General features: G+C 41.7%; 1 protein-coding gene across 1 annotated transcript in view; it reads left to right on the forward strand.

The window, feature by feature from the left end:
• The window catches only part of RAB21 (RAB21, member RAS oncogene family), a 34,530-nt gene that overhangs the window by 7,437 nt on the left and 2,460 nt on the right, over positions 1-24,633 (forward strand). The window contains exons 2-6 of the mRNA XM_032948783.2: positions 10,276-10,335; positions 17,543-17,650; positions 19,389-19,452; positions 21,609-21,663; positions 23,807-23,895. Coding sequence (XP_032804674.1) covers positions 10,276-10,335; positions 17,543-17,650; positions 19,389-19,452; positions 21,609-21,663; positions 23,807-23,895 — 376 coding nt within the window. The remainder of the gene's footprint in view (positions 1-10,275; positions 10,336-17,542; positions 17,651-19,388; positions 19,453-21,608; positions 21,664-23,806; positions 23,896-24,633) is intronic.

The following is a 24,633-nucleotide window of genomic DNA, read 5'->3' on the forward strand; positions in this document are numbered from 1 at the left end:
AAAGCCCTCACTTGCTCCTGGTCTTAAATAGAGCAGCAGGTTGATGTCATCATTTAACTCATTCAGGTGCAGTGATTTGAGGCGGAGGGGGGGTATTGTAATTATATAATAGATTAGTAATCAGTCAATTGTTACGATAAGTAATGAGTTGTAGATTAGTAATTAGTTGTAATGTGTATTATTTAATAATATGTTAAGAGAATATCACAAAGCTAATCTGTTTTTAATGTTTCACCGGGGTCCCAGAGGTATTGTCGTACGATTACTGTATATTGAATACATCGTAAAGATGCGTACAGCATGGCATGCATCGAAGATGGATTGACCATTTGTGATCGACCTGCATTTTGCAAAAAACCCATTGGGAAGAGAAGTCCTTAGATTTAACCATGGATGAGGACCGACTTAAGGACCCTTATCAGGAAGCTTTTTCACATGAGAGCTGACTTTTTTGACACCTGATAATGCTGGGTTTAATTTCGTAGAACTTTTAAAACTTTTTTTTTAAATGTTGCTTACTTTGCAACATTTTATTATTGATACACTCTGGTTATTTCGGTAAAGTCATGTAGATAGAAAAAATAATAAAATAAAACGTTTCGGTCGCAACACAAGCGTCCGTCTTCAGGTTAAAAAATGATCTGCTGTTGTGTCTTCATATAGGCACGGGAGAGGGAAGGGGGGGAAGGAGTTTGGCTGTGGGAGTTCAGAGAGGGGAGGGATTGTGGCGTGCAGGGACTTCGCACAAGGTGGTTCTTATATTTTCTTACCTCTGTGAGACAATGCACTGAGATATCCTTCAGTATTGAATTCCCAAGCTTCAATATGAGTCGACAGCATATATATACAATTAGGCAGATAATACTATGTTACATACCTCTCCCTCCACATATAATTAAAAAAATATGATGTTATGCATTAAATTAGCCACACAGTCTCAACACGAAGAAACGCAGGACAGGCTTTGACATTCATCTCACCAGTCAGGCTTGCTTGAACCAATGTTGGTGAACTGTCAGATGTTTATAGGCAACAAACTGTTAGATATGGGTCCTAGTTCAATGCAAATCTACGTAGTACATGAAGACGAACTAATCATGAGTGTCTGTTGACAAAAGTAACCAAGTTACGAGGTACATTTGTGCATATTTACTTTGTTCGTTATATCTTCCATAACGATTATACTGATTCTTCTTGGTTCTTTCGGTAAAGTCACGTAGAAGGGAAATAATAAAAATAAAACATAATAAAATAAAATTATCACGACCTTTCGGCCACAACACAAGCAGCCGTCTTCAGGTGAAGAAACAGAACTGTCGGGAAGACAGCGTTCCAATGAACACTGCTAAGCTTGGCAGCGTCTTTTAAACTGGGTGGGAGGAGCGGTCGCCTTGACAAAGGCGTTTACATATCAACAGAAGAATTTAGCATTGAAGTAGCTAAGTTAATGTGATAGATTAGCAGGATGTTAAAGTCAGAAATTAGCATGTAACTGGGAAATTATATTAAACATTACACTGAAAGGTACTAAGAGATTGGCAGGATGTTAAATTGAGAAATTAGCATGTAACTTGGAGATTAGCATGATGTTAATGTGAGGATTTAGCATGTAACTGGTCACGGATGTGGCTATGTTAAATTCAGAGTTTACATATCAACAGATACATAAAGAAGATACACCCCTTCGTCCCATTGTCTCTACTATCAACTCCCCCACCTACAAACTGGCTCGTTTTTTGTCTGAAATCCTGCGACCTTTGACTGGAAAAACCACCTCTGCGGTACTAAACTCTACCCACCTGGTATCGACAATCAAGGTTATTTCCCTGTCCCCAGACGACCTGCTTGTCAGTTTTGATGTGGTTTCCTTATTCACCAAAGTTCCTGTACCTGACACCATCGCAATCATTGAAGACTTGGTTCATCAAGGACTGCATACTGATGTACCCCCCCCTGGTGAGACGCTGCTTAACCAACATACTTCACTTGGAATGGAACTTTCTACAAACAAACTGAGGGCACCCCAATGGGCTCCCCCTATCTCCGGTTGTAGCCAACGTTTTCATGGATAAATTTGAGACTGACGCCATCCAGACTGCCACTCTACGCCCGACCAAATTGAAGAGGTACGTGGATGACACTTTTGTCATCTGGCCACATGGTCGGCCGGCTCTAGACCAATTCCTCGACCACATCAATTCCATTTACCCAGCCATCAGATTCACCATGGAAGTCGAAAAAGATGGCAAGCTACCCTTTTTGGATGTCCTAATTAAAAGGAGACCTGATGGTTCAATGAGCCACTCTGTCTACAGGAAAGCTTCCCATACGGATGCTTACCTAAAACCGGATTCCCACCACCATCCATCCCAGAAGAATTCCCTCATCAAGACTCTACATCATAGAGCCAAATGCATCTCCGACCAGGAACACATTGCTAGTGAACTCAAGCATGTACACCAAGCTCTCAAGGCTAATGGTTACTCCGACTACACAATCTGCAAAGCCATCACTCCAACCATGAAGAAGGAGCCATTAAAAACCATCACCTTACCCTACATTGCGGGGGTCACAAAAAAAATCTCCAAAATCCTGAATAAACACAAGATCCAGGTCCGATTCAACACGGTACATAAAATCCGTGATCTGGTCCCATCTGTAAAAGATGTGGTTCCAGACATACAGTACCCGGGCGTCTACAAACTAAGTTGCCTCTGTGGTCGCAGTTACATTGGAGAAACCAAACGACATCTCTCGGACCGCATTCGTGAACATAAAGCAGACTTGAAACACGGTAGGACGAACACCTCCGCCGTGGCAGATCACTGTTATAATTCAGTGGGCTCACATGACATTGACTTATCCAAGACAGAGGTTCTCTGCAAGTCATCTGGCTACCGTGAGAGATTCGTTCATGAGGCTATCCACATATATAAGCAGAGAGACAATTTCAACCGAAAAGATGGTTTCTGGCTTAGTAATCATTGGAAGGACATGATAAACCATTTAGGTTCTTGATTGATTGTGTTTTACGGTGACTTTCAGACCGCAGTCCATTCGCTGGCACTGCCTCTTAGTACCTTTCACAGTGTAATGTTTAATATAATTTATAAGGCAATATATAGTATCGTAATTGTATAGTGAATATACAGCAGTGTGGTATACAGTAGGGTTGGTAGAATAATGCATAATGTAATTTTACAAGTCTAATATTATTATAGTCTAAAGCAGGGGTCGGGAACCTTTTTGGCTGAGAGAGCCATGAAAGCCACATTTTGAAATAAATTTCCGTGAGAGCCATATAATAATTTTTTAACACTGAATACAACTAAATGCGTGTATTTTTAACTAAGACCACCAATTTTAGAATATAATAAGTCTCTAAATGTATCCTTTTTAATAACGTTGCTATACCAACAACCAATAATAAATAAAATACTTCTTACCATTAATGCGACTTCTGGTGCTGCATGGTTTTGCTGATGGCTTTGTAGTCTGGTTGATACGTGGTGAGGTTAAGCTTCATGCAGGCGTTGAGGCTTTAATCCGTTAAACGGGATCGTAGGTTGGTCTTGATGTTTTTTAGATGTGAGAACGACTGCTCACATGAATACGTAGAACCAAACATGGTCAATACAGCAATACTCACACGCTGCAGTGTGTGGTATGTGACAGGAAGCGCGTTCCATGTTTTGACAATCAGCTGGTCTGCGGGTTGAAAGTTTTTTCATATCTGTCCACTTATGTTTGCTCGCCAGCTCTGCTTGCTGTCGTTCAAGTCTTTCCATATCTTCATTCAGTGACTTGAACTTATTTACCCACATGTCTGAGGCCTTCAGGTCAGCAACTTCCAGCTCAAAATCTCTGGAGACACCAGGGATGTAACTCAGGTCGGCTTTGTCCACTGCACACTCATGTGGATGAGTGATGAACTTGAAAAGACGAGTGTGCTCACGAAATTCTCCAAAGCATGCTTTGAATGACTGCTGGAGATCAGATGTGAAGCCAGCTAGCTGCTGGAGATCAAAATGTTAAACGGGGTCACTTGCTGTACACGCATCTTTAATTCTCTCAATTTTTCAAGGTGCAGCAAACGACATGTTTCAATAATCATGATGAAGAGTTCCAGCTTGTTTTCAAATGCAAACACTGCTTGTTGAAGGGATAAGACTATTTCCAATGCCTTGCATTTTCACATTGAGCTGGTTCAGATGTCCAATCATGTCCACAAGATAGTAAAACTTCAGGAGCCACTCAGTGTTAGCTAGCTCAGGATGCTCGACATCTTTCATTTCAAGAAAAGTCCGGATTTCGCTCAGGCAAGCTGCAAAACGGCTGAGCACTTTCCCTCTTGACAACCAACGCACATTGCTGTGCAAAAGCAGACCGGGATAATGATTCCCAGCTTCATCCAGCAGTGTTTTAAACTGGCGATCATTTAAAGCTCGGGCAACAATAAAGTTGACCACCCGAATGACCAGTGACATCACCTCACCAAGCTGCTCGCCACACATTTGAGCACAAAGCGCCACCTGATGTATAATACAGTGAAGACTTAGGATTGGTCTTTTTTCATGTTGACGAAGAAGCGCTACAAATCCTCTGTTTTTCCCCACCATACACGGAGCACCATCAGTACTCACCGAAATAAGCTTATCCATCGGTAGATTTTTTTCTTTAGCGAACTCAATGAAAGACTTGAATAAATCCTCCCCTCTTGTTGACTCTTTCATTGGCAAAACAGCAAGACTTTCCTCACGCAGTGTGTCACCGTCAGCATACCTTGCAATCACACTGAACTGGGATAAATGACTTACGTCTGTTGACTCATCCAAAGCGAGGGAAAAGTATGGCGCTGCATTTATGTCCTTCACTTGTGTTTCCTCCACTTGATTTGCCATCATTATGGTACGATCGTGAACAGTTTTTGCTGACAGAGGCATGTCTTTTATTCGTTTGATTATCTTGTCTTTATCCAAAAAGTCGTCAAAAAGTTCGTTGGCCACATCAAGCGTGAATGTTTTGGCATACTCGCCATCTGTGAATGGCTTTCCGTTCCCTCACAATTGCTAAAGAACCAGCAAAGCTAGCCGAATTCCCGTCACCTTGTCTGGTCCATACACGGAGATGCTGCTGACTAGCTTGCACTCTGGACAGTAGCTCTTGGCATGCCTCCTTTCTGCTGTCCCCCGCTGGATATTTCGATGCAAATGTAGCATGGCGTGTGTCGAAGTGCCGCTTTATATTTGACCGTTTCATCGATGAAATTGTATCATTGCATATTAGACACACCGCAGAACCTGCTCTCTCCACAAAGGCGAATTCTTCTGTCCATTCGTGCTGAAATGTGCGGTACTCATCTTTTTTTCTTTTCGCCATCTTCTTCATCAAAAGGGTTTGCTCTGCATAAATTAGCTAGCTGACTATTTGATTAAAAGGACGGAAGTTTACTTCTTGACCTCACAACGACCCGTAGGCTACCGCATTATCCAATAAAAATAGAGTTTTGGTGTCGGACAGCTGGAATTGGCTCCAGCCATCTGCAACCCTGAGCAGGAGCGGTAGAAAATGGATGGATGGATTAAAATGCATGAGAATGTTTTATATTTTAAACGTTTTTTTAACACTGTGATTTCTGTAATGTTTTACTTTAATCTCAGCGGAATTATTCATTTCTTATCATGTTAAGAAATGTCAGCTAAGATTTATTTGCGAGCCAGATGCAGTCATCAAAAGAGCCACATCTGGCTCGTGAGCCATAGGTTGCCGACCCCTGGTCTAAAGTATAGGGTAGTGTATAGTAACGCATGGTATAATTCAATTGTGGGTTTGTCTATGGCAGTGTATAGTACGGTGTATAGTCGTGTAATGTAGAAAAAAGTTTAGTTGGAGGCATATCAATATAATACATAATGTTAGGGCTTTATCTTGGGCTGTGTATACGATATTATACAGTGTAGTTTAGATTGGAAGGTATAATATTGTAATGTATAGTAGTCTAGTTTATAGCATAGTTGTAATGCAGCACAGGACAGAGTAGCGCACCGTGGTTGTTTCTCTCTCTCCCCCCTCCTCCGTTCCGAGCATAGATGGACTCGTCCGTCTGAACGACGCTCGCCGCTTTCCGTGGTGCTAACGTTGAAAATAAACCGCTACTTTTTTCGACATAGAATTGTAATGTATAGTGACTTATTGCTAGTAGCTCAGCTGATTGGATAGTATTTTGAGTTTATTGATAATATTGATGTAGTTTATATTTTTGTTTTTTTTTATCAGTTTACTATATGGTATTCATTATATAGTGTAGTTTATACCCAGTTACTTAATGTTAATAGCTCAACTTATTGGAGAATATATTGAGTACATTGATTATATTGATGTAGTTTATATTTAGTTCTTTCACGTCGGTTTATTGTATGATAGGTGGGTAGTTGCAGTTCTTTAGCGTTAATATACTCAATGCCTCTGTTGATATGTAAACTCTCACTTTAACATAGCCACTTCTGTGATCAGCTACATGCTAAATCCTCACATTAACATCATGCTAATCTCCCATTTACATGCTAATTTCTCACTTCAACATCCTGCTAATCTCTTAGTACCTTTCAGTGTAATGTTTAATATAATTTCCCAGTTACATGCTAATTTCTGACTTTAACATCCTGCTAATCTATCACATTAACACAGCTACTTCAATGCTAAATTCTTCTGTTGATATGTAAACTCCTTTGTCAAGGCGCTCTGCTCATCCCACCCAGCTTAAAATACGCTGCCAAGCTTAGCAGTGTTCATTGAAACGCTGTCTTTCCGACAGTTCTGTTCCTTCACCTGAGGAAGGCTACTTGTGTTGTGGCTGAAACGTCGTGATAATTTTATCTTATTATGTTTTCTTTTATTATTTTATTATTTCCCTTCTACGTGACTTTACCGAAAGAACCAAGAAGATGAATCCATGCAGTCACGAAAGCTTTAAATCAAGATTATAATGATTATTTTGTGTTAATGGTTCTTTTTTGATGGGCATTATGAAGTGATAGCTGTCACTATAGCAGTGTCCTTACCTGGCAAATGCAGTGAAGCAGAGTTCACGACTGTATATGCAAGAGAGCTATTGAGGCAACAAGGAATGAATCGCCTGATCTGATTAAGCCATGACAAGCACTATTTAGGGGCATTTTTTTTACCATTTCGTGAAATTATTTTACGGTTCATGCCATTTTCTGAAAGGCTTTCTTTGTTGAAATATTTATCAAACTATGCATTAAAACGAGTGGATTGATGTTTTGCGTGATTTAACAGCGATGAACTAATTTGACGAGATTTCCCTTCAATGGATCTTGTTATGTTTTCCTGCACAAGCACGCAGATAATTGTTTTACTCACATTCATGTATTTGCAACCCCACTTGTGTACAGTACATGGCATATTATATTATAGTTTTAAGTTTATAAAAAAATGTTGAACTTTAGTTCATAGTCGTTTGAACTGAAAACCATGATGGAATATGGAATACAGTGATGGTATTTTCTTTCTCAACATGTATTTATGGCCACTGCTGTTAATGCCCTCATTCATGACTTCTTGTCATATGAGACATAAATTTCAGCATTGCTCTTCAGGGTTCATGGTGATCATTATAGTTAAGAACTAGCGTTACGGCTCGGCTCCTATTGTCGATGATGAAATGGGGTGTTGACAGAAAGGAAATTTCAGCAATCCTTCGAAAAACCGAGGGGATTAGGTTTCTGGAAAATGCCATCGTAGGCAAATCCGTGGTTGGTAAAGTACAGGGTTATGGCAAATCAGAGGTTCGAGGCTGCGGTCAGACTTGTCATGGCTTAATTAAATTGGCTGTTTCTTCACTAGACACGAATAAAATGCAGTGAATTATATAATAACATAGTGAAACGTAAATAAACTTTCAAGTATCTTGATATACCTTTAATATTGAGGGTATAAGTCTATGATTATGACGAGGACAATGAGGTAATGGGGGAAGGGATGGAGGAAGGAGGAGGGGCTCAACCCACCCTCCCCCTTTTCCTCCGGTTCATCAGTGACTGATGAGTGGGCAGACGAGGAGGCAGGCACAGAGGCAGGCACAGAGGCAGGCACAGAGGCAGGCACAGAGGCAGGCACAGAGGCAGGCACAGAGGCAGGCACAGAGGCAGGCACAGAGGCAGGCACAGAGGCAGGCACAGAGGCAGGCACAGAGGCAGGCACAGAGGCAGGCACAGAGGCAGGCACAGAGGCAGGCACAGAGGCAGGCACAGAGGCAGGCACAGAGGCAGGCACAGAGGCAGGCACAGAGGCAGGCACAGAGGCAGGCACAGAGGCAGGCACAGAGGCAGGCACAGAGGCAGGCACAGAGGCAGGCACAGAGGCAGGCACAGAGGCAGGCACAGAGGCAGGCACAGAGGCAGGCACAGAGGCAGGCACAGAGGCAGGCACAGAGGCAGGCACAGAGGCAGGCACAGAGGCAGGCACAGAGGCAGGCACAGAGGCAGGCACAGAGGCAGGCACAGAGGCAGGCACAGAGGCAGGCACAGAGGCAGGCACAGAGGCAGGCACAGAGGCAGGCACAGAGGCAGGCACAGAGGCAGGCACAGAGGCAGGCACAGAGGCAGGCACAGAGGCAGGCACAGAGGCAGGCACAGAGGCAGGCACAGAGGCAGGCACAGAGGCAGGCACAGAGGCAGGCACAGAGGCAGGCACAGAGGCAGGCACAGAGGCAGGCACAGAGGCAGGCACAGAGGCAGGCACAGAGGCAGGCACAGAGGCAGGCACAGAGGCAGGCACAGAGGCAGGCACAGAGGCAGGCACAGAGGCAGGCACAGAGGCAGGCACAGAGGCAGGCACAGAGGCAGGCACAGAGGCAGGCACAGAGGCAGGCACAGAGGCAGGCACAGAGGCAGGCACAGAGGCAGGCACAGAGGCAGGCACAGAGGCAGGCACAGAGGCAGGCACAGAGGCAGGCACAGAGGCAGGCACAGAGGCAGGCACAGAGGCAGGCACAGAGGCAGGCACAGAGGCAGGCACAGAGGCAGGCACAGAGGCAGGCACAGAGGCAGGCACAGAGGCAGGCACAGAGGCAGGCACAGAGGCAGGCACAGAGGCAGGCACAGAGGCAGGCACAGAGGCAGGCACAGAGGCAGGCACAGAGGCAGGCACAGAGGCAGGCACAGAGGCAGGCACAGAGGCAGGCACAGAGGCAGGCACAGAGGCAGGCACAGAGGCAGGCACAGAGGCAGGCACAGAGGCAGGCACAGAGGCAGGCACAGAGGCAGGCACAGAGGCAGGCACAGAGGCAGGCACAGAGGCAGGCACAGAGGCAGGCACAGAGGCAGGCACAGAGGCAGGCACAGAGGCAGGCACAGAGGCAGGCACAGAGGCAGGCACAGAGGCAGGCACAGAGGCAGGAATGTACAAGGAACACCACCAGCAACACTATCCCGAATAACATTACTTTTTGTTAAAATGGTTAGAATGATAGACTCATTAACCCCAAAGAATCGCCCCACAGATGCAACACTCTCACCACGTACAAGCCTATATAACACTTGCACTTTACTCCTCAAACCCATCACTTGTCTTTCTCTCTGATGGACAGCTGATAAACTACGCAGCGCTACGGGTGGCACGGAGGAGAATGTGACCCCGCAAAATTATAAATGCTTGTTGCAGACCCCTGCTTACCCGTGGATATTCTAAATTTCTAGGCCGCATTTGGTAAATTGGTATACAGATAATAATCCGTGAATACATGAATTCCGCAGGTGGTAAGTGTGGGTGGAGAGGGTTTGCTGTATTTTGTGGAACCCACGTACCAATTGAACATTGTTGCTGATGTCATTCAACATGCCAAATACTAATTACATTTTTCTCCAATTAATCCATGAGTCTCTTTTTCTCCTTGGTATTGGGTGTAGCTACCACGGTTGACCACAGCTTAAAGGATCTGCAATATTTCCCCCATGTCAGCATGGATTATGGAAGTCCTGCTGTATTTCCTGTGTAGAGATTAACCCATTCCTTTTCTTTAACAGTTATTAGCTTACATTGATAATTATCTACAAATGAGGGCTCGATATGTATCTTAAATAATGGGTGATAAATTAAAATGTTCTCCCACATTCTACGGTTTACTGCAAACGTAATGCTTTTGTCTAGTGTTTGTCATGCGCAGAGTGATACTCAATGCTTTGCGTTGTATAAAAGTTTACATGTTTGGTCATTCTCATGTTTTATTATGTGTGTGTATTTTTTCTCTTACAGGCATCCTTCTTGACCAAGAAACTGAATATCGCTGGGAAAAGAGTAAATCTGGCCATTTGGGTGAGAATAATTGCATTTGAGACACTGCACAGTGAGTTGTTTGAAGCTGCATTGTTAGTTGTCCATAAACACATGACAAAAATATGACGCCTTTATCAATAACACTGCATTCATCCGTCAATCTCCCTTGAAAGTAAAAGTATATAGAAGGTGGCATGTTGGGGCAATGTCCGTTCACAGCACAGAGAGAGGCCGGAGAGGTTAGAGAGGTTGACCTCTGTGAACAAGGACCATCGCTCAAAACGTCACCTACTGCATACGTTCCCTTTGAAGGCAGTGTTATCGACGATATGTGGTCTCCAAAATACAATAAAAGCAAGACGTTGAGATTTGATGCCATGGTCTCACCGCTGCGTCTTGTGCGGTAGTGGCCAGTGCATGGCTGATGCATGGCTCCTGCCAAGCACTGAACGCCACATATTCCAGTTGAGCACAACACGTCCTGCAGATTAATTAGAATGCACTGCCAGAATTTTACAATGGCTGATGAAGCTGCTGCTTTGGAGTTATTTTGTTGTTTGATTGCCACGCAGTTGGTTTGTCGATTATGTTATATTGTGGTACTTATTTTCTGAAAGCAAAACTGTAGACGGGTCCAGTCCCTCAGAAAAGTAGTCTGGCACCACCAATGTGTGAGGTACTCATCTTTTATAAGGGTGTTCATTCATAGTCATTAACATTTGTGTTTTCTTTTCTGGATTAATTTATGTAATAAATTTGCGAATGCTATCATTTTGATTCTCAAGGAAAGCACTGCAATGAGTGACTAATTGTTTGCTGCCACCATTGTCAAAATAAAAACAAATGTAGTTCTAGCGTTTGTCACAAAACGTCGCATTATATTTCGTTTTTCACTTCCCTGCCCCTTGTCTGTTTCCACTTCCTTTAATGTGGCCTGGCGCTCTAAAATTACTCGTCCCCTGTGACGTGTCGTCATAAGTGAGCTTTGGGTTAATGCGAAGCGAAATATGTGGAGAGTGAGAGGCGGCAGAGGGGTGGAGCGAGAAGCAGATACGGAGATGGCACAGGAGACATGAGCATGGATTTCAAGCTGTCACTTCCTCCTACACTGCTACTTTCTCCCCTGTCTTTCTTGTGCCGTTTATCCCCCTCTATAAGCTTCTCTCTCACACCATGCCCCCTCTCATTCTCTGTGATTATCTCAATCTACACACATCCGGACCAGTTGTTCATCTGCTTTTGTCACTCTATACATCTCCGCATGGTATTTCTGCTTCTGTCACTTGATTTTCATGGCAGGAAATAGCATTCTCTGATCTAAAGTTTTCTCAAATACAAACATTCAGGTTTTCCAGTCCCCTGAAGAACATTAACATTTTACTGTTTTATAAACCTCAAGCAGGCAATAATTTTCATCCACATACATACATACATATACCTTCTCTTCAACTTGATGGTGTGTTGATTAACTCTCGCTAATTATGTCATTTAATATATAACTAACTTTTTGTTGCCATATCCATCTCCACATACAAAAAGAAAGTATTGTTGTACACAGCCCATCCACCAAACTGATTTCTTGGAGTGCATCTTACAAACAGCATGATTATTTTGTGGAATGTATTAGAAACTTTTGCGTCAGACTCTGGCGAGGACCGATGTCTAATTCAAAGGTTCCTTGCCAATTAACATTTGGCAGTTCACTAGCATTGCTTCATGTAAGCCTGACTTGGTTTGGTCTGTGACTGTTGTTTTGCTGCCTTGCCCAAGCTAGCATTTGGTGTTGACTAATTAGCAGGAATGTATGCGTCGTGACATATAATTATCTATGTAGCAGCGTAGTGCTAATGCTGGCGGGGAAGGTGATTTGCAGCTTGCAGCAGCCCTGACAGCAGCAGGCCATGTAATACACCAGAGGGGGATCTAGGGGAAAGGTCACGGAAGGGACACACCAGGAACCTGCGAGTAGGTTCTAGAAAGAGGGCGTGGCCGGGGGCGGAGCCAGGCCACGCTGACAGTAAAAGAGGGGCCCCGAGGGGGGACCTCGGGGCTGTCGTTTGGAGTGGGATCCCCGTCATGCTGCTGCTGAAGTCTTCACCGTCGTGTCCGTCTTCACCATCTTTGTGTCGCCAGTCAGGCAGTCTACCAGCTGTCCTGACTAGGAACCGTAGTGGACTATAGACGGATTATTTGGAAGTGTTAATCTCTTGGTGCGTGTTAATAAACAGAGTGCCTCCAACTCTTAGTGTCTCCGATTCAGTCACTACATATGCACTTGTGGAATTTGTGCTTGTGCTCTTTATATTTACTTATTTTTAGTGACTTGCTTACTTTTTTAAAATAATTTTTGCTCTTATGTCAGTTTTTTGTACTATTTGTGTAATAACTCGCTGACCCACCCCTACTGGACAGAGCTTCATAGCTCATCGGATTCCACCAGCCTAAATACAGACTCTGATTCTAGCAGTTGATAAGACTCTTGAGTGTTTAAATCTGTTCAGATCTTGCTTGCATTGAACCATTGCTTCTGTTAAGATGCACTCCCAGAAAGGCATCTGGCCAATCCGGTGGCGAGATGTTAACTACCTCACCTGGTATACAGGAGGTTGGGAGTTCGATCTCAAACCTGACGCCTGTATTTTTGGAGTTGGCACGTTTTCCCCGTGATCACATGGCTTTTTATCTGGGTCCTCTGGATTTTTCCTCCACATTTAGAAACATGCATTTATATTACTTGGCTTTTATGAATTTCCACTTTATAAGCCACTTCGTTAAGCTATCATTTGTACGACTGATAACAAATGATAGCTCAGTAAGGCCCACTGAGCTATATAGCTCAGAGCTATATAGCTCAGTCGGCCTTACTTGGTAAAATAACAATAGGTTTTTTTTTTGTTTACATTTGTTTATATGAAAGAAAAAAACGATATCGACAGGGGGCATTAGTTATTTTATCATGGACTTTCTCCACAAAGACTCTTCATGATTATTATTTTACAATACTTGGCAGTATCGTATGTAACATCTTTTTCTGTAATGACATAAAACAGTTTAATATTGATTTGATTTCATCCATCTATCCATGTGCTGGATGTTTGGTTGCAAGAGGCCTGGTGATTCAGGGGTGAAACGAACTATGGGCACATGTGCCTCGATGTACAGCTATTCACGTGTCTTATAAATCCCATTCCATTGCAAAGGTGGTTGTCCGTCCAGCCTTTATGCATAAACTGTTAATTCGCTTATGTAGTTACCGCACAAACAGCGTTTACTTTGTGGATAATAACATGAGTGCCTCATGCAAACAGAAATCCGTGACGGTGGCAAGCACCTTATTGCAACAGATATTTGCCTTCAAACAATGTAGCGGATGTGACCACTGCTGAGTATCGCCCACCGGACATAGCAGTCGTGGACAAACTTTTAGAGACCCAAGAAATATACCAAGCGGTGCACAAAGATAGTAATATTTGTGTATGCACGCATAAAGGAATGTTTATTTATTTTAAATGGCACACTGCTTGAAGTCTGGAACACACAGTACCACTTTCAGAATTGGCACAACAATAAACGCATTTGCAGCAGCGGGAGCATTTGCAATGTTATCTGAAGCTTCCTTTTTTTTTACAAGAACAATATACGGCCTGATGAAAGGCACATTGAAACAACACAGTTACCCCAGTGAATTGGAAAATATACCACTGCACTTGCGACTTCTACACAGCACCAATCTGAAAACAAGAATAACACGAACTCAGCAGGTCAGTCAGTAAGTTTATATCGGCTAAGGCCCATTGAGCTAAGAATATATTTTTCAATGGTGACCTGGCCAACACGACTGATGTAATATAGCCAGCACATTACATGGCCGGGGACGATTTATAGGGGCTGCATAGAACAAAAGGAGGGAAATTGTTTCAACATGCATAGTAAACAACCCGAACTATATACAACGGAAATCTAGTAAGTCGTCCAAATTAACATTATGCATGAAACTTCTGGGAGGAACTCGCATATAGCATTTAACATAGCATTTATTGCAGCAAGAATTACCATTACAATTCCCATTTTGCATTAACATTCTCTCCAAAAATGGCATTCTCAAGTTGCAGTCACAAAGAGCTTTACTGACGACAGTCAAAAGTGTGGCAGCAATGGCCATGAATTAATGCAGATCAGTTCAATGCAGATCGGTTCATTTGGAGGCGGGGAGTGAAGGCGCGGACACATTCTCGAGACATAAATGTACTGCATCGGTTTAGTTTGCTACAATAAACAAAGTGTGGATGATGATAAAGGGAAGTTGGATTAGATTCCCCACTCCCAAATTTTTTTTGAGTTTAACAGATTTTACATGATAAGTAATAAGTTTGGAGTACAGCCTTTCATGAAGGTGTTGCCTATGTTAAGCTCATTGTGCTTTGTTACAGATTGCAGATCTTTAATTTAACACGGTGTTAAGTCCCTGCTTTGGAAGAATAGCTGAAGCCTAATTTTTATTGGGGCATTATTCAAATAAATCTCCCTGTTTTTCCATGCGTATGAAAATATTTTTCGAGTAAATTATTTGCAACTGCTCAGCATTTTCAATCGGGGATTTGTTTTAATATGCACAGCATTTAAATCGCCTGGTAGAGATTGCCGTCCCATAAATTCTGTCTGTATAATTTATATGTCATAGTGCATTGTTTAATTAGTTGCAGGGTGTCAGACCGTTTCCATCACCGGAAGGATGTCCCTCCAATTAGTCTTAAAGGTCTTTTATTATGCTCTTTTTATGTGCTGGGGATGCGTGCGATGCAGTTTTTTTATGGTTTATTGAAAGGGAAAAAAAATCGACACCGAGGAGTTGTAGTGTCTATGTAGCTGTCAACCGCTCGTGCGTGCTCTGTTGCCTTTAATGTATGTGGACCATTGAGTGAAGATAAGTGTGTTCGTGATGGATGAATGTGCAAGGATCGGATCTCCACACGGAGGCAGCTTTAGGATGGACGCTTGTTGAGTGATGATCACCAAAGCCCACGAGGTCAGACCAGACCGATACCTCACATCCATGACCAATTCAAATAATGCTCGGCTCTTCTAGTGTTGGTTACGTGCCCTGTTCCATGTATTCTATTGACTTTTTAATGGTTCTGTGCCGTTACAACTGTGCTCTTAAACTTGCCATGGGTAGCAGTATTGTCACTTAACTAATTTTTGTTTCATTTTGAGTAGTGCGTTTACACATTGGTTTCAATGTAATCTTTCATATATTTAGGATATTATAAAGTTAGGGTTTCACATTAATCATGTTTTTTTTATTTAGTCAGAAATATATGAAGATGGTGCGGGCTATCTTTTAGTTTTTACAGAACTGGTCTCACATACGAGTCTAGAGTAGTATTTTTATTATTATTCATATACGAGTCTAGATAAGTATTTGTATTATTATTTGGGGGAAAAATATATAACGGATGCAAATACCTCTCATTTGAGTTCGTGGCTTGCCTGAAGTTCATTTCCTGGAAGGATGCCCTGCTAGTGGTGGCTGTCGCCTTTGCCAGGAAGGGTGGGAAAATTACAGGTGCTTTGCTGTTATTCGCCAGACTTGATTTTGTAAAGGAAAAAGGCTATAATCTGCACACACACTTTGAATTTTTCCCCAAGTTGGATTCGGAGAGGAATATATTGAAGAATATTGTTGCCAAATTCCATGAAAGTGCGGATTCCCCTAGCATGATTGAATGGGATGCATAATTTCGTGTTTAATTGTTGGAAGGGATTATATAGAAGCCAGCAAACTTTTACACTACGACAAAAAATCGGCCATCACTTCACATAACATCCAACAGTCACGTATGAGTCGTGACCAATTAACCGGGCACATTCAATGCAGTATTTGCATGGTGTACCTATAATTATCTCTGAATATTCATGTTTATTCATGGTGGAGCTTTTTTTAAATCTGGGTACAAATCATGCCAACCAACGCGGTACAAGAGAGCTACACAGCCGAACCGCGAAAACAACCAACGCAGTCGTGAACCCAACGCCACTTTGTCCTCGTCATTTCAGACCGTGGTAGCCCATTAGACAAGATAAATACGCATCAGAGAAAAAAAACAACTCAATCTATTTCCTAAAACACCACAGGAGAGCAGTGCTGGTCGCACCGAGAACTGGCTTCCTCCTAAAACAATTGCGTGAGTCCAGCACGTGACGCATGCTTATTACCCCTCGGTCCCTTGATTACCATGCCAGGTTATTGTCCGCTTTTTTTTTCCTATCTGCGAGTACTACACATTTCTTCTGTCTTCCATATAGCACATGTAGTAGTTTGATTATTATTTATTTTCGCTTGTCTTTTTGCTGCACGGCTGAAGGAAATCTACGTACGATTTTTTTTTTATTTCCACACTGCAGAGCTCTTGTTTGGTGAATGTAATTATTATTCATGGTGGCAGCTGTAACTTTAGCATCGCTGAATTATGGTTTGAATAAAAAAATATATATACTAATCCATACCAATACATCAGTATCTGTATGTTATACTATTGCGGCAGTGTCTTTGTAGTATAACATTCATGATGTGCTAGTCACCGCTCCACTTTTGTTTTACTGACGCACTGCCACATTACGGATCCTCTCAGCTATGTTCTAAATGCCAGGGTGTGGCTGTGTTCACTCTCTGGGATTTCCCCCACTGACTGGGTCATGATGCAGTGTGGTTTGTACGGGATCGTGAAGTCATGCTCATGCCCCACATCGATCTTGTAAAATTGTTTTGAATCAGAAGGCAGGAAGCCAGATTTTCATAGCTGTTGCAGGTATCTCAGTTTATTTCATGCTCCCTCCGGTATCTCCTTTTGGAAAAAAATTCTTAACACATTTTCTATAAATTTGTTTCCTTTTGTGTTGGATTTTTTCCACGATCTAAGTAGGTAGTGTAATGTGGCAGTGTCTTTGCTTGTATAGAAATACATTTGGGTGGGACTAGCACTGCAACAAATGTTTAAACTGAACCATGCCAACATTGCAAGCAGCCAAACTTTTCATCTCACTCCACCATTCTCGGCTCTCCCAATCCTGTAAACATTCTTACAAATATATGAATGGATCCAGGAAATCCTTCTTGGAAAGTTCTTCATGAAAAGTTTTCAACCACTTCTGCCAACATATGTAATTAATTAATTGATGGGTGAATGTGCCAAGTGTTATAATTGAGTGACTTGTAAGCGCGTCTTCCTGTACCCGGTGTGTTCAGGACACGGCAGGCCAGGAACGCTTCCACGCACTTGGGCCTATCTATTATCGTGACTCCAACGGAGCTATTCTCGTGTATGACATCACGGATGAGGACTCCTTTCAGAAGGTACTGTTTACCGCACCAGCTATAAACCACCATTTGTCCTGGTTATGGAACCTGTGTGGACCTGTTTCAACTAGACCAGTTCCAAAATTAATCCTACCTGTCTCCGTGATGTCAGTGTTGTCTTGTTCAAGTCTTAACTAATCATTTAATCTTTATAATTTGTTACTTTATGTAATGTGTTGTCACTAAATGATACCGCATTTTAAGGCTCTACATCAATTTATATTTTTTAATCATTGTGGAGTCTGCCAAATACACACAGAACAGTTTATCAGGTAAGTGTAGTCATCTGATTACAGAATTGTCACATCCAGGTCGACTTACCCATGTTGTTGGTGCTGGGTTTTGTCATGTTGAAACGATCTTTTTTTAATCTAACATGTGTGCATGACATGGATTGTATATTGGAGCATAACCTTTTAACAAAATGCAAAAAATGTAATCTCTGCTCTGTTTACATGCTTAATAACTGACTTGAATAAAGTATTTTATTCCAAACATGTTGACTAGAACTTGTTTTCCTAATTCAATAAAGTTAATACCATAACGTTTCAATTTTAATTGGAATTCAAGTTATGTTTAGCACTACTGTATTTTGATAGGAATAAGCATAATGGGTATAATTACCCAATTTTCATTCATTATAATTTCACGCATTCCTATTAGGGATTATTTTTAGCAATTGAAAGTATTTTTGTAAATGAGCACACTTACCCTCTTCATTCTTTGACATGTAGACAGTATAGTCTTCTTTCGTATGGATATAGATTGAGTAGCAGTTATGAATTAATGTCTAGGTTGTAAATCTCCTGTCGGCTTCCAGGCACAGCGACTGTGAACCAGTCCTGTCCTCTGAGAACGCTGTTTGAAAACGAGTTTACACAGACCCATGCACTTGCACAGAGACCCGCTGACTCACACAAAGACCATATGCTCGCACAGTGACCCATCACACGTAAGTATATTTAAATAGGACAATGCAATTACTATATTTGTGTCTCATGAACTCAATTGACTTACTTTATTTGTTTACCCAGAATTAACTATTATATATTAGCCAGTATGTGTTTTGTGGAAAGTTGTCCGATTAGTACAGTTGGCTATGTACGGCGCGAAAGAAGTTAAACTTGCATGCATACATATATTAGAGATTTCTGCTGTTTTATTTGTTCCCTTAATGAATAATAGCCCTTTTATATGTTTGATATGAGATATGAATAACTTGTCACGTGTGAAGGACTCTTAAGACACTCAGCATAAAGGGCACTCTATCAAAAATATATATTATTATTGCTATATCCAATAATATAACTTGGACTAATGGGTTCCTAGCACACCTCTGCTTTCATTTAGAGTCTATTTATCCATTACAATCGTTGTGCAAATGAATTGCAGCACAATGCTTTTGAATTTGATAGTGTTTCAGTTTTCAGTTTATTTGTTATAGCCCTGTGAGCCATTCGGCTCTTGAATCGGGTGCAACCACAACAAACAAAAAAACAAAAACATGAACAAGAAAACATCTTAAAGTGACTGTGTGACTGTGCAAACAGAAAATCCATGAAAAAAACCGAGCAAAATATTCCTGAAAATCACCGTACACCAACGTCGTGTGTAAAAATCCCAGTGGGATGCAAGTCAAACAACACCCACAAGAAAACTTAGATTAAGGCCATCAGTGTGATGTATTACAACTTACATTTGCCACGTGTGTTTGTGCTTCTGTCTTTGCTTACAGGTCAAAAACTGGGTAAAAGAATTAAGGAAAATGCTTGGAAACGACATCTGTTTATGTATAGTAGGTATGTCATTGTACCAGTTTTCAGTTTATTTATTTTGGTATAGCCCTGTGAGCCATTCGGCTCTTGAATCTGGTGCAACCACAACAAACAAAAAAACAAACACGAACAAGAAAAACATCTTGAAGTGACTGTGTGACTGTGCAAACAGAAAATCCATGAAAAAAAACATACATTTCAGACACTCGTACAAAAAACATTCAAAAGGATACAAATCATGTTTGCGTACATGCTTATTTCCGTGAAATTGTTGTCAAGTATGGTAGAGTGTGGTAAGTATAGTATGAAAGCCCTTGCAAAGTTTCTGCTGATGTATTTAATTTTAACTAAAAATGATACATTTATTGTACCTTCCTGTTGATGTAATAATTAAGGAAGCAGGTTAATACTGTATGTGTGCTTAATTATGCAGAATGCCAAATGAAATAGGAGCTCACAAGAATGTTTACAAAATATATTTTTGAAGTTTATGCTAGTTGGAGGCTCAAATTAAACTTGGATTTTTCAAACAATGCCATATCAGCTTAAGTTCAGTGGTTCAGTTTCTTGATGCACCTTTACCTACATTCATATTATTACGTGCTTTTAGAATGTCAAATGTCAGAATACCTACATTGGCCCAGAGGAAACAAAAACCAGTCTCAGTTTTGTCTTCACTTCAGAAGCAGTTTTAAGTGCATGTCAATAGGCTCTAGAGCAGGGGTCGGCAGCCTATGGCTCGCGAGCCAGATGTGGCTCTTTTGATGACTGCATCTGGCTCGCAAATACATCTTAGCCGACATTTCTTAACATAAGACATTTCTTAACATGATAAGACTTATCATGTTAAGAAATGTCAGCTAAGATTTATTTGCGAGCCAGATGCAGTCATCAAAAGAGCCACATCTGGCTCGCGAGCCATAGGTTGCTCTAGAGCCTTTACTAATTCGAAGCTCATCTTTGGTCATCTCAGAATTATGCTTTGTTAAATCATGGCTATATTTAATCGCAACTATTTTTGGCAACTTGTCTAAACCCCAGGTTGCGTTGGATATATAAAATAAAGCACACGGATACAACATGATTGATTTAAAACATTTCAGCAGGAAGGGCCCAATGAGCTACTATGTTCTTTCATGGGCATCCTCAGACAGTACAAATGTTAAATTTCGATTTAAAGCTTTCGTGACTGCAGGGATTCATCTTCTTGGTTCTTTCGGTAAAGTCACTTTACCGAAAGAACCAAGAAGAGGACAAATGTTATCAAGTACATGAAAAAAATAGTGACGTGGGTTGATAGGTTAGAAAAGTGTAATGATGTTGATAGTGAACTTGAGAACAGCGAGGTCCATAGAGGCCCTAAGATTTCTGGAGCAGCGTGGATGAACCGGTTGCATCCTTGAATGTCGGACCTTTATAAGTAGGCACACGTATGGGTTATTGGGAAAGAATGCTGCTTGACCATATGCTGTCAACATCGGTGTTATATCCTTTCAGATATCGAAATACATTTTGATGCTCATTTAAAATGTGTCGGTTAAATGAAATTTTGATGTTTACCAGCGAGCCACGAAGGTGCAGGTGTTAACTTTCTTTGTGCATTTGCCATAGCCAAATGAATATCAATTGGAATGGACAGCTATTTTTTATTTAATGTTATACCCGCTTTACTTGAACACATGCTGGAAAACAAATTCGTTGTTGTAGGGTGAGTCAGTCGGTAGCTGTGCTTAAAATAGTCTTGGAAATAGGCCTATTGGTGTCTTACGCCTGGTATTTTCTAAGAGTTTTCCATGGTAAATTACCAGTACATTTTTCACAGTTGCAAAGCATGAGAATGCTCAAGGAGGCACATTATAAAAGTTAACAACAACAATAGTTTATACATAGCTATCTCCAACTCGGCCCACAAACTTCTGGTACGGGACTCACCATTAAGTATGCAGATTTGAGTGCTCCAAAATGCTGCTGATACATTCATGGCAAAGGAAAAAGCCCTTTTACAATATTAAGCAAATAAATACGAACAGAGGAATATTTTTTTAGAATGATGCATGGTATAAGTCAAATGTGTAATTTGCCTGATAAATAATTGAAGCACATTCCTGTGACCTGTATAAAATCGTCTTTGAGCTTGCTGCATTGATTTTGTAAATGTCCAATTTTTGTTTTGTGCACAGGTAACAAGATAGACCTTGAGAAAGACAGGCACGTGTCCGTGGAGGAAGCCGAGGAGTGAGTACTTGAATTAAACAATATATATAATGCGTGGACATTTCTGTGCTTTCTCTACTTTACAGATACTTTTTTACTTTTACTCTTCTTTGTACACGTCCCCTTGTCGCTGTTAAATCCTGTTATTGTTGGATGTGATTTTTGCCGTTATTCACTTTCGGCGGAAGATTTTCAGACAAGATTGTCGAGTGCGTATGAGCGTCATTGTCTCGCAATAGTTTATGCTCATTACTTCTACGTAATCAAGGGGTCCAATACACTTGCATTACACGTTACGAATTATACGCAAAAATAATAAGTCATGGAAATGCCACGAATGCTCTGGTGATATTTCTCATTCCACTCATCTCTTGCTGGGGGCATTTATGTTCAGGTGAGAGATCCGGCTTGTGTTGACAGCTTTCTCTAATGCAGACTTGATGAAGTTTCTATACCACGGAGTGTGATGTCACATCTCACATCAAACCTTAAAGATAATGATACATCTGTTGAAAAGTACTCGCTTGTCTAGTTGTCATCTCTCCAAGTGGAGTACCTTAGCACTTGGAAAGGAGTTTACATTTCTCTCATTTTGCACTCTGCGAGCAGTCAAATAGCCCCGATGATCCACTCGGGTGTGACGGGACCTACAGCCAGCAGTCCATTGACACAAGGGCTCTGCACATCTCCATATGTACTTCTTCAGCAACATTTCTGAGGTTCAGTGGACCCACCATTCTCTCCTCATCAAAGTGCGAGAATGAAGCAACTTGAACCACTCCCACACTTTAGTCAGTCTTGACACAATGTTTTTATTTCCATTCGTATGATGGCAATATGTTTCAGGAGCTAAATGCCAACGTCGGGGTCTACTGGCCACGATGAGAGGGCTGATGTTGTGTAGTTTTTATATTCCTCCGTTGAATGAGCGTCGACGACGGCGGTTTGCTTTTGTGTTCCACATCTTGGGTGAGATAGCGGTCGCCTCGCAGTGGCCCCCCTCACCTGTTGTGCCCTTCTGTGTCACCTTAAATACAACTCATACTGGCAATATTGGAGAAATGGACCATTGCCACCTTAATGTAGCATAGAGCGGTGTTCTTTACATGGCTGTGAAGACCCCAAAAGATTGAGAACTCCCCCCCCCCCCCCCCGTCTCAGCAATTGGATGGTTACTGTGTGCAAATGTAATTCCCATATTTGGAGCATTACCTGAGTTAATTTGCTTAAGTCACATTTTCCTTGAAACTTGTCTAAACACCCCTATGCTGAGTGATGAGGAATTCTTCTTGTACCATATTTCCATGGTGGTGTGTATAGGGAGTTAATACTGGTAGGAACGAAGTTGTAAACTGAGTGTACCAGCCTGCAATAGATTAATGTGTCCGTCCGTCTGCCCCCTTTCAATACTTTAACGAAGTGAAATCTCGTGCTGTTGGGTGTAAAATCAGCAATAGACAGCGCAGAGACTTGATATGTCATATTGCACCCAACATTTGGAAGTATAACAATGTCATAAAATTGCGCAAAATTCCAATGTTCCTACCAGCCCACCCTGCAGGGACCTGTTAATCACAACCATTTCAGAGAAATCGCCAAGATATCCGCATGTCGTAATGACTGAAAAGGTGATGTGGAGATGTTCCTGTTCCACTGTCGGGATACTATGATGCTGTCGTGGATGGATGACGTGGCTTTCTGGGTGCAGCGTGAAATTTGGTTTACGCGGAAATTAGATTTTATTAATCAAAAAGTGTCTATTATTTGTCAATCGCATGAATGCAAATTCCATAAACTAAACGTTTGTCAGTCGAGCTATACCTGTACAGTATTTCCATTAATTCATATTCCACACTAAATGGCACCGACTACATTCAAGTTAATTTTATTCAGAGGCTTGAATGAGGCACGAATATGCCTGAACATAAGAGGATATTTATATCTCGCTGTATTTAGCATGTGGCCCCGCCCCGTGTCCTACTTGAGGACCTGGTGCAGGGTGCCAAACCAGCGCTGAGAATGCTACGCCACCTGGGCCTGGTGCTTACTCCCAACACTCTCGAGTGAATTGGCCATTGGATATGAGTTATTACAGCGATTACTCGAGCATTCTTCCCAAGCTGTGTGACCTCATGTCTGTTTGTGTGTTTGCCTGTGTTCATAGGTACGCGACGTCAGTAGGAGCCAAGCACTTTCATACATCCGCCAAACAAAACAAGGGCATCGAAGAGCTCTTTCTGGACCTTTGCAAAAGTACAGCAGATATTCCAAAACATAATCTCATGCGTGTTCTTTGGTTGATTGAGAATACAAGTGCTGATCAAAACCTATGTTGTTCCCTTAATGATTAATATATATTATTTTTTATTATAATTATGAGCCCTTCAGTCTGATGTTGGCAATAGATCCTGAGCCTATTGTGCCATTTGACAATATGGAAATCACCTCGAGAGATTCCCACTGTCTTATGTTGAAGTCAAAGTGCAGGGGCCAGTCTCTCCTTAGGTTGCCCACTGTCAATTTCCCACATAGTAGTGTCCGTTTTATTAACCTAAAGAGGACAATAGACCGAGTTGAAACTGATTTCCGCACCTTTGATTAGCATGGTTAGCTACGTGCGGTGCGAAATACGTTATCCATACATACCAGAATTTGAACTCTGAACTCTGAACAAAGAATAGGCTTTACCCTTTCTGGAAATAATACAAGAGGTGTTAAGAGGTTTAAACACAAATTAGACACCTATTGCAAAGCATCTGTATGAACCACACATGTGTGTGGTAAAAATGCAAAAAAAATGTGCTTTTATAATATATGCATTGTCTTTGAGACTGATTGGCCTACACCAGAGATTGCCTCCTTTATAGCCTTGTCTCACCAGTGTTAGACCAGGGAATGCCAAATGGCGAACGGCTCGAGGGCAATGCAAATATCAACGCGCTAAGACCTTTGGCCGAGCGGTTATGTTTATGTGACCATATTGTAACGGTA

This window comes from Petromyzon marinus, chromosome 7, assembly GCF_048934315.1.
Source record: "Petromyzon marinus isolate PM22_M1 ecotype Great Lakes invasive population chromosome 7, UKy_Petmar_22M1.pri1.0, whole genome shotgun sequence".
NCBI lineage: Eukaryota > Metazoa > Chordata > Hyperoartia > Petromyzontiformes > Petromyzontidae > Petromyzon > Petromyzon marinus.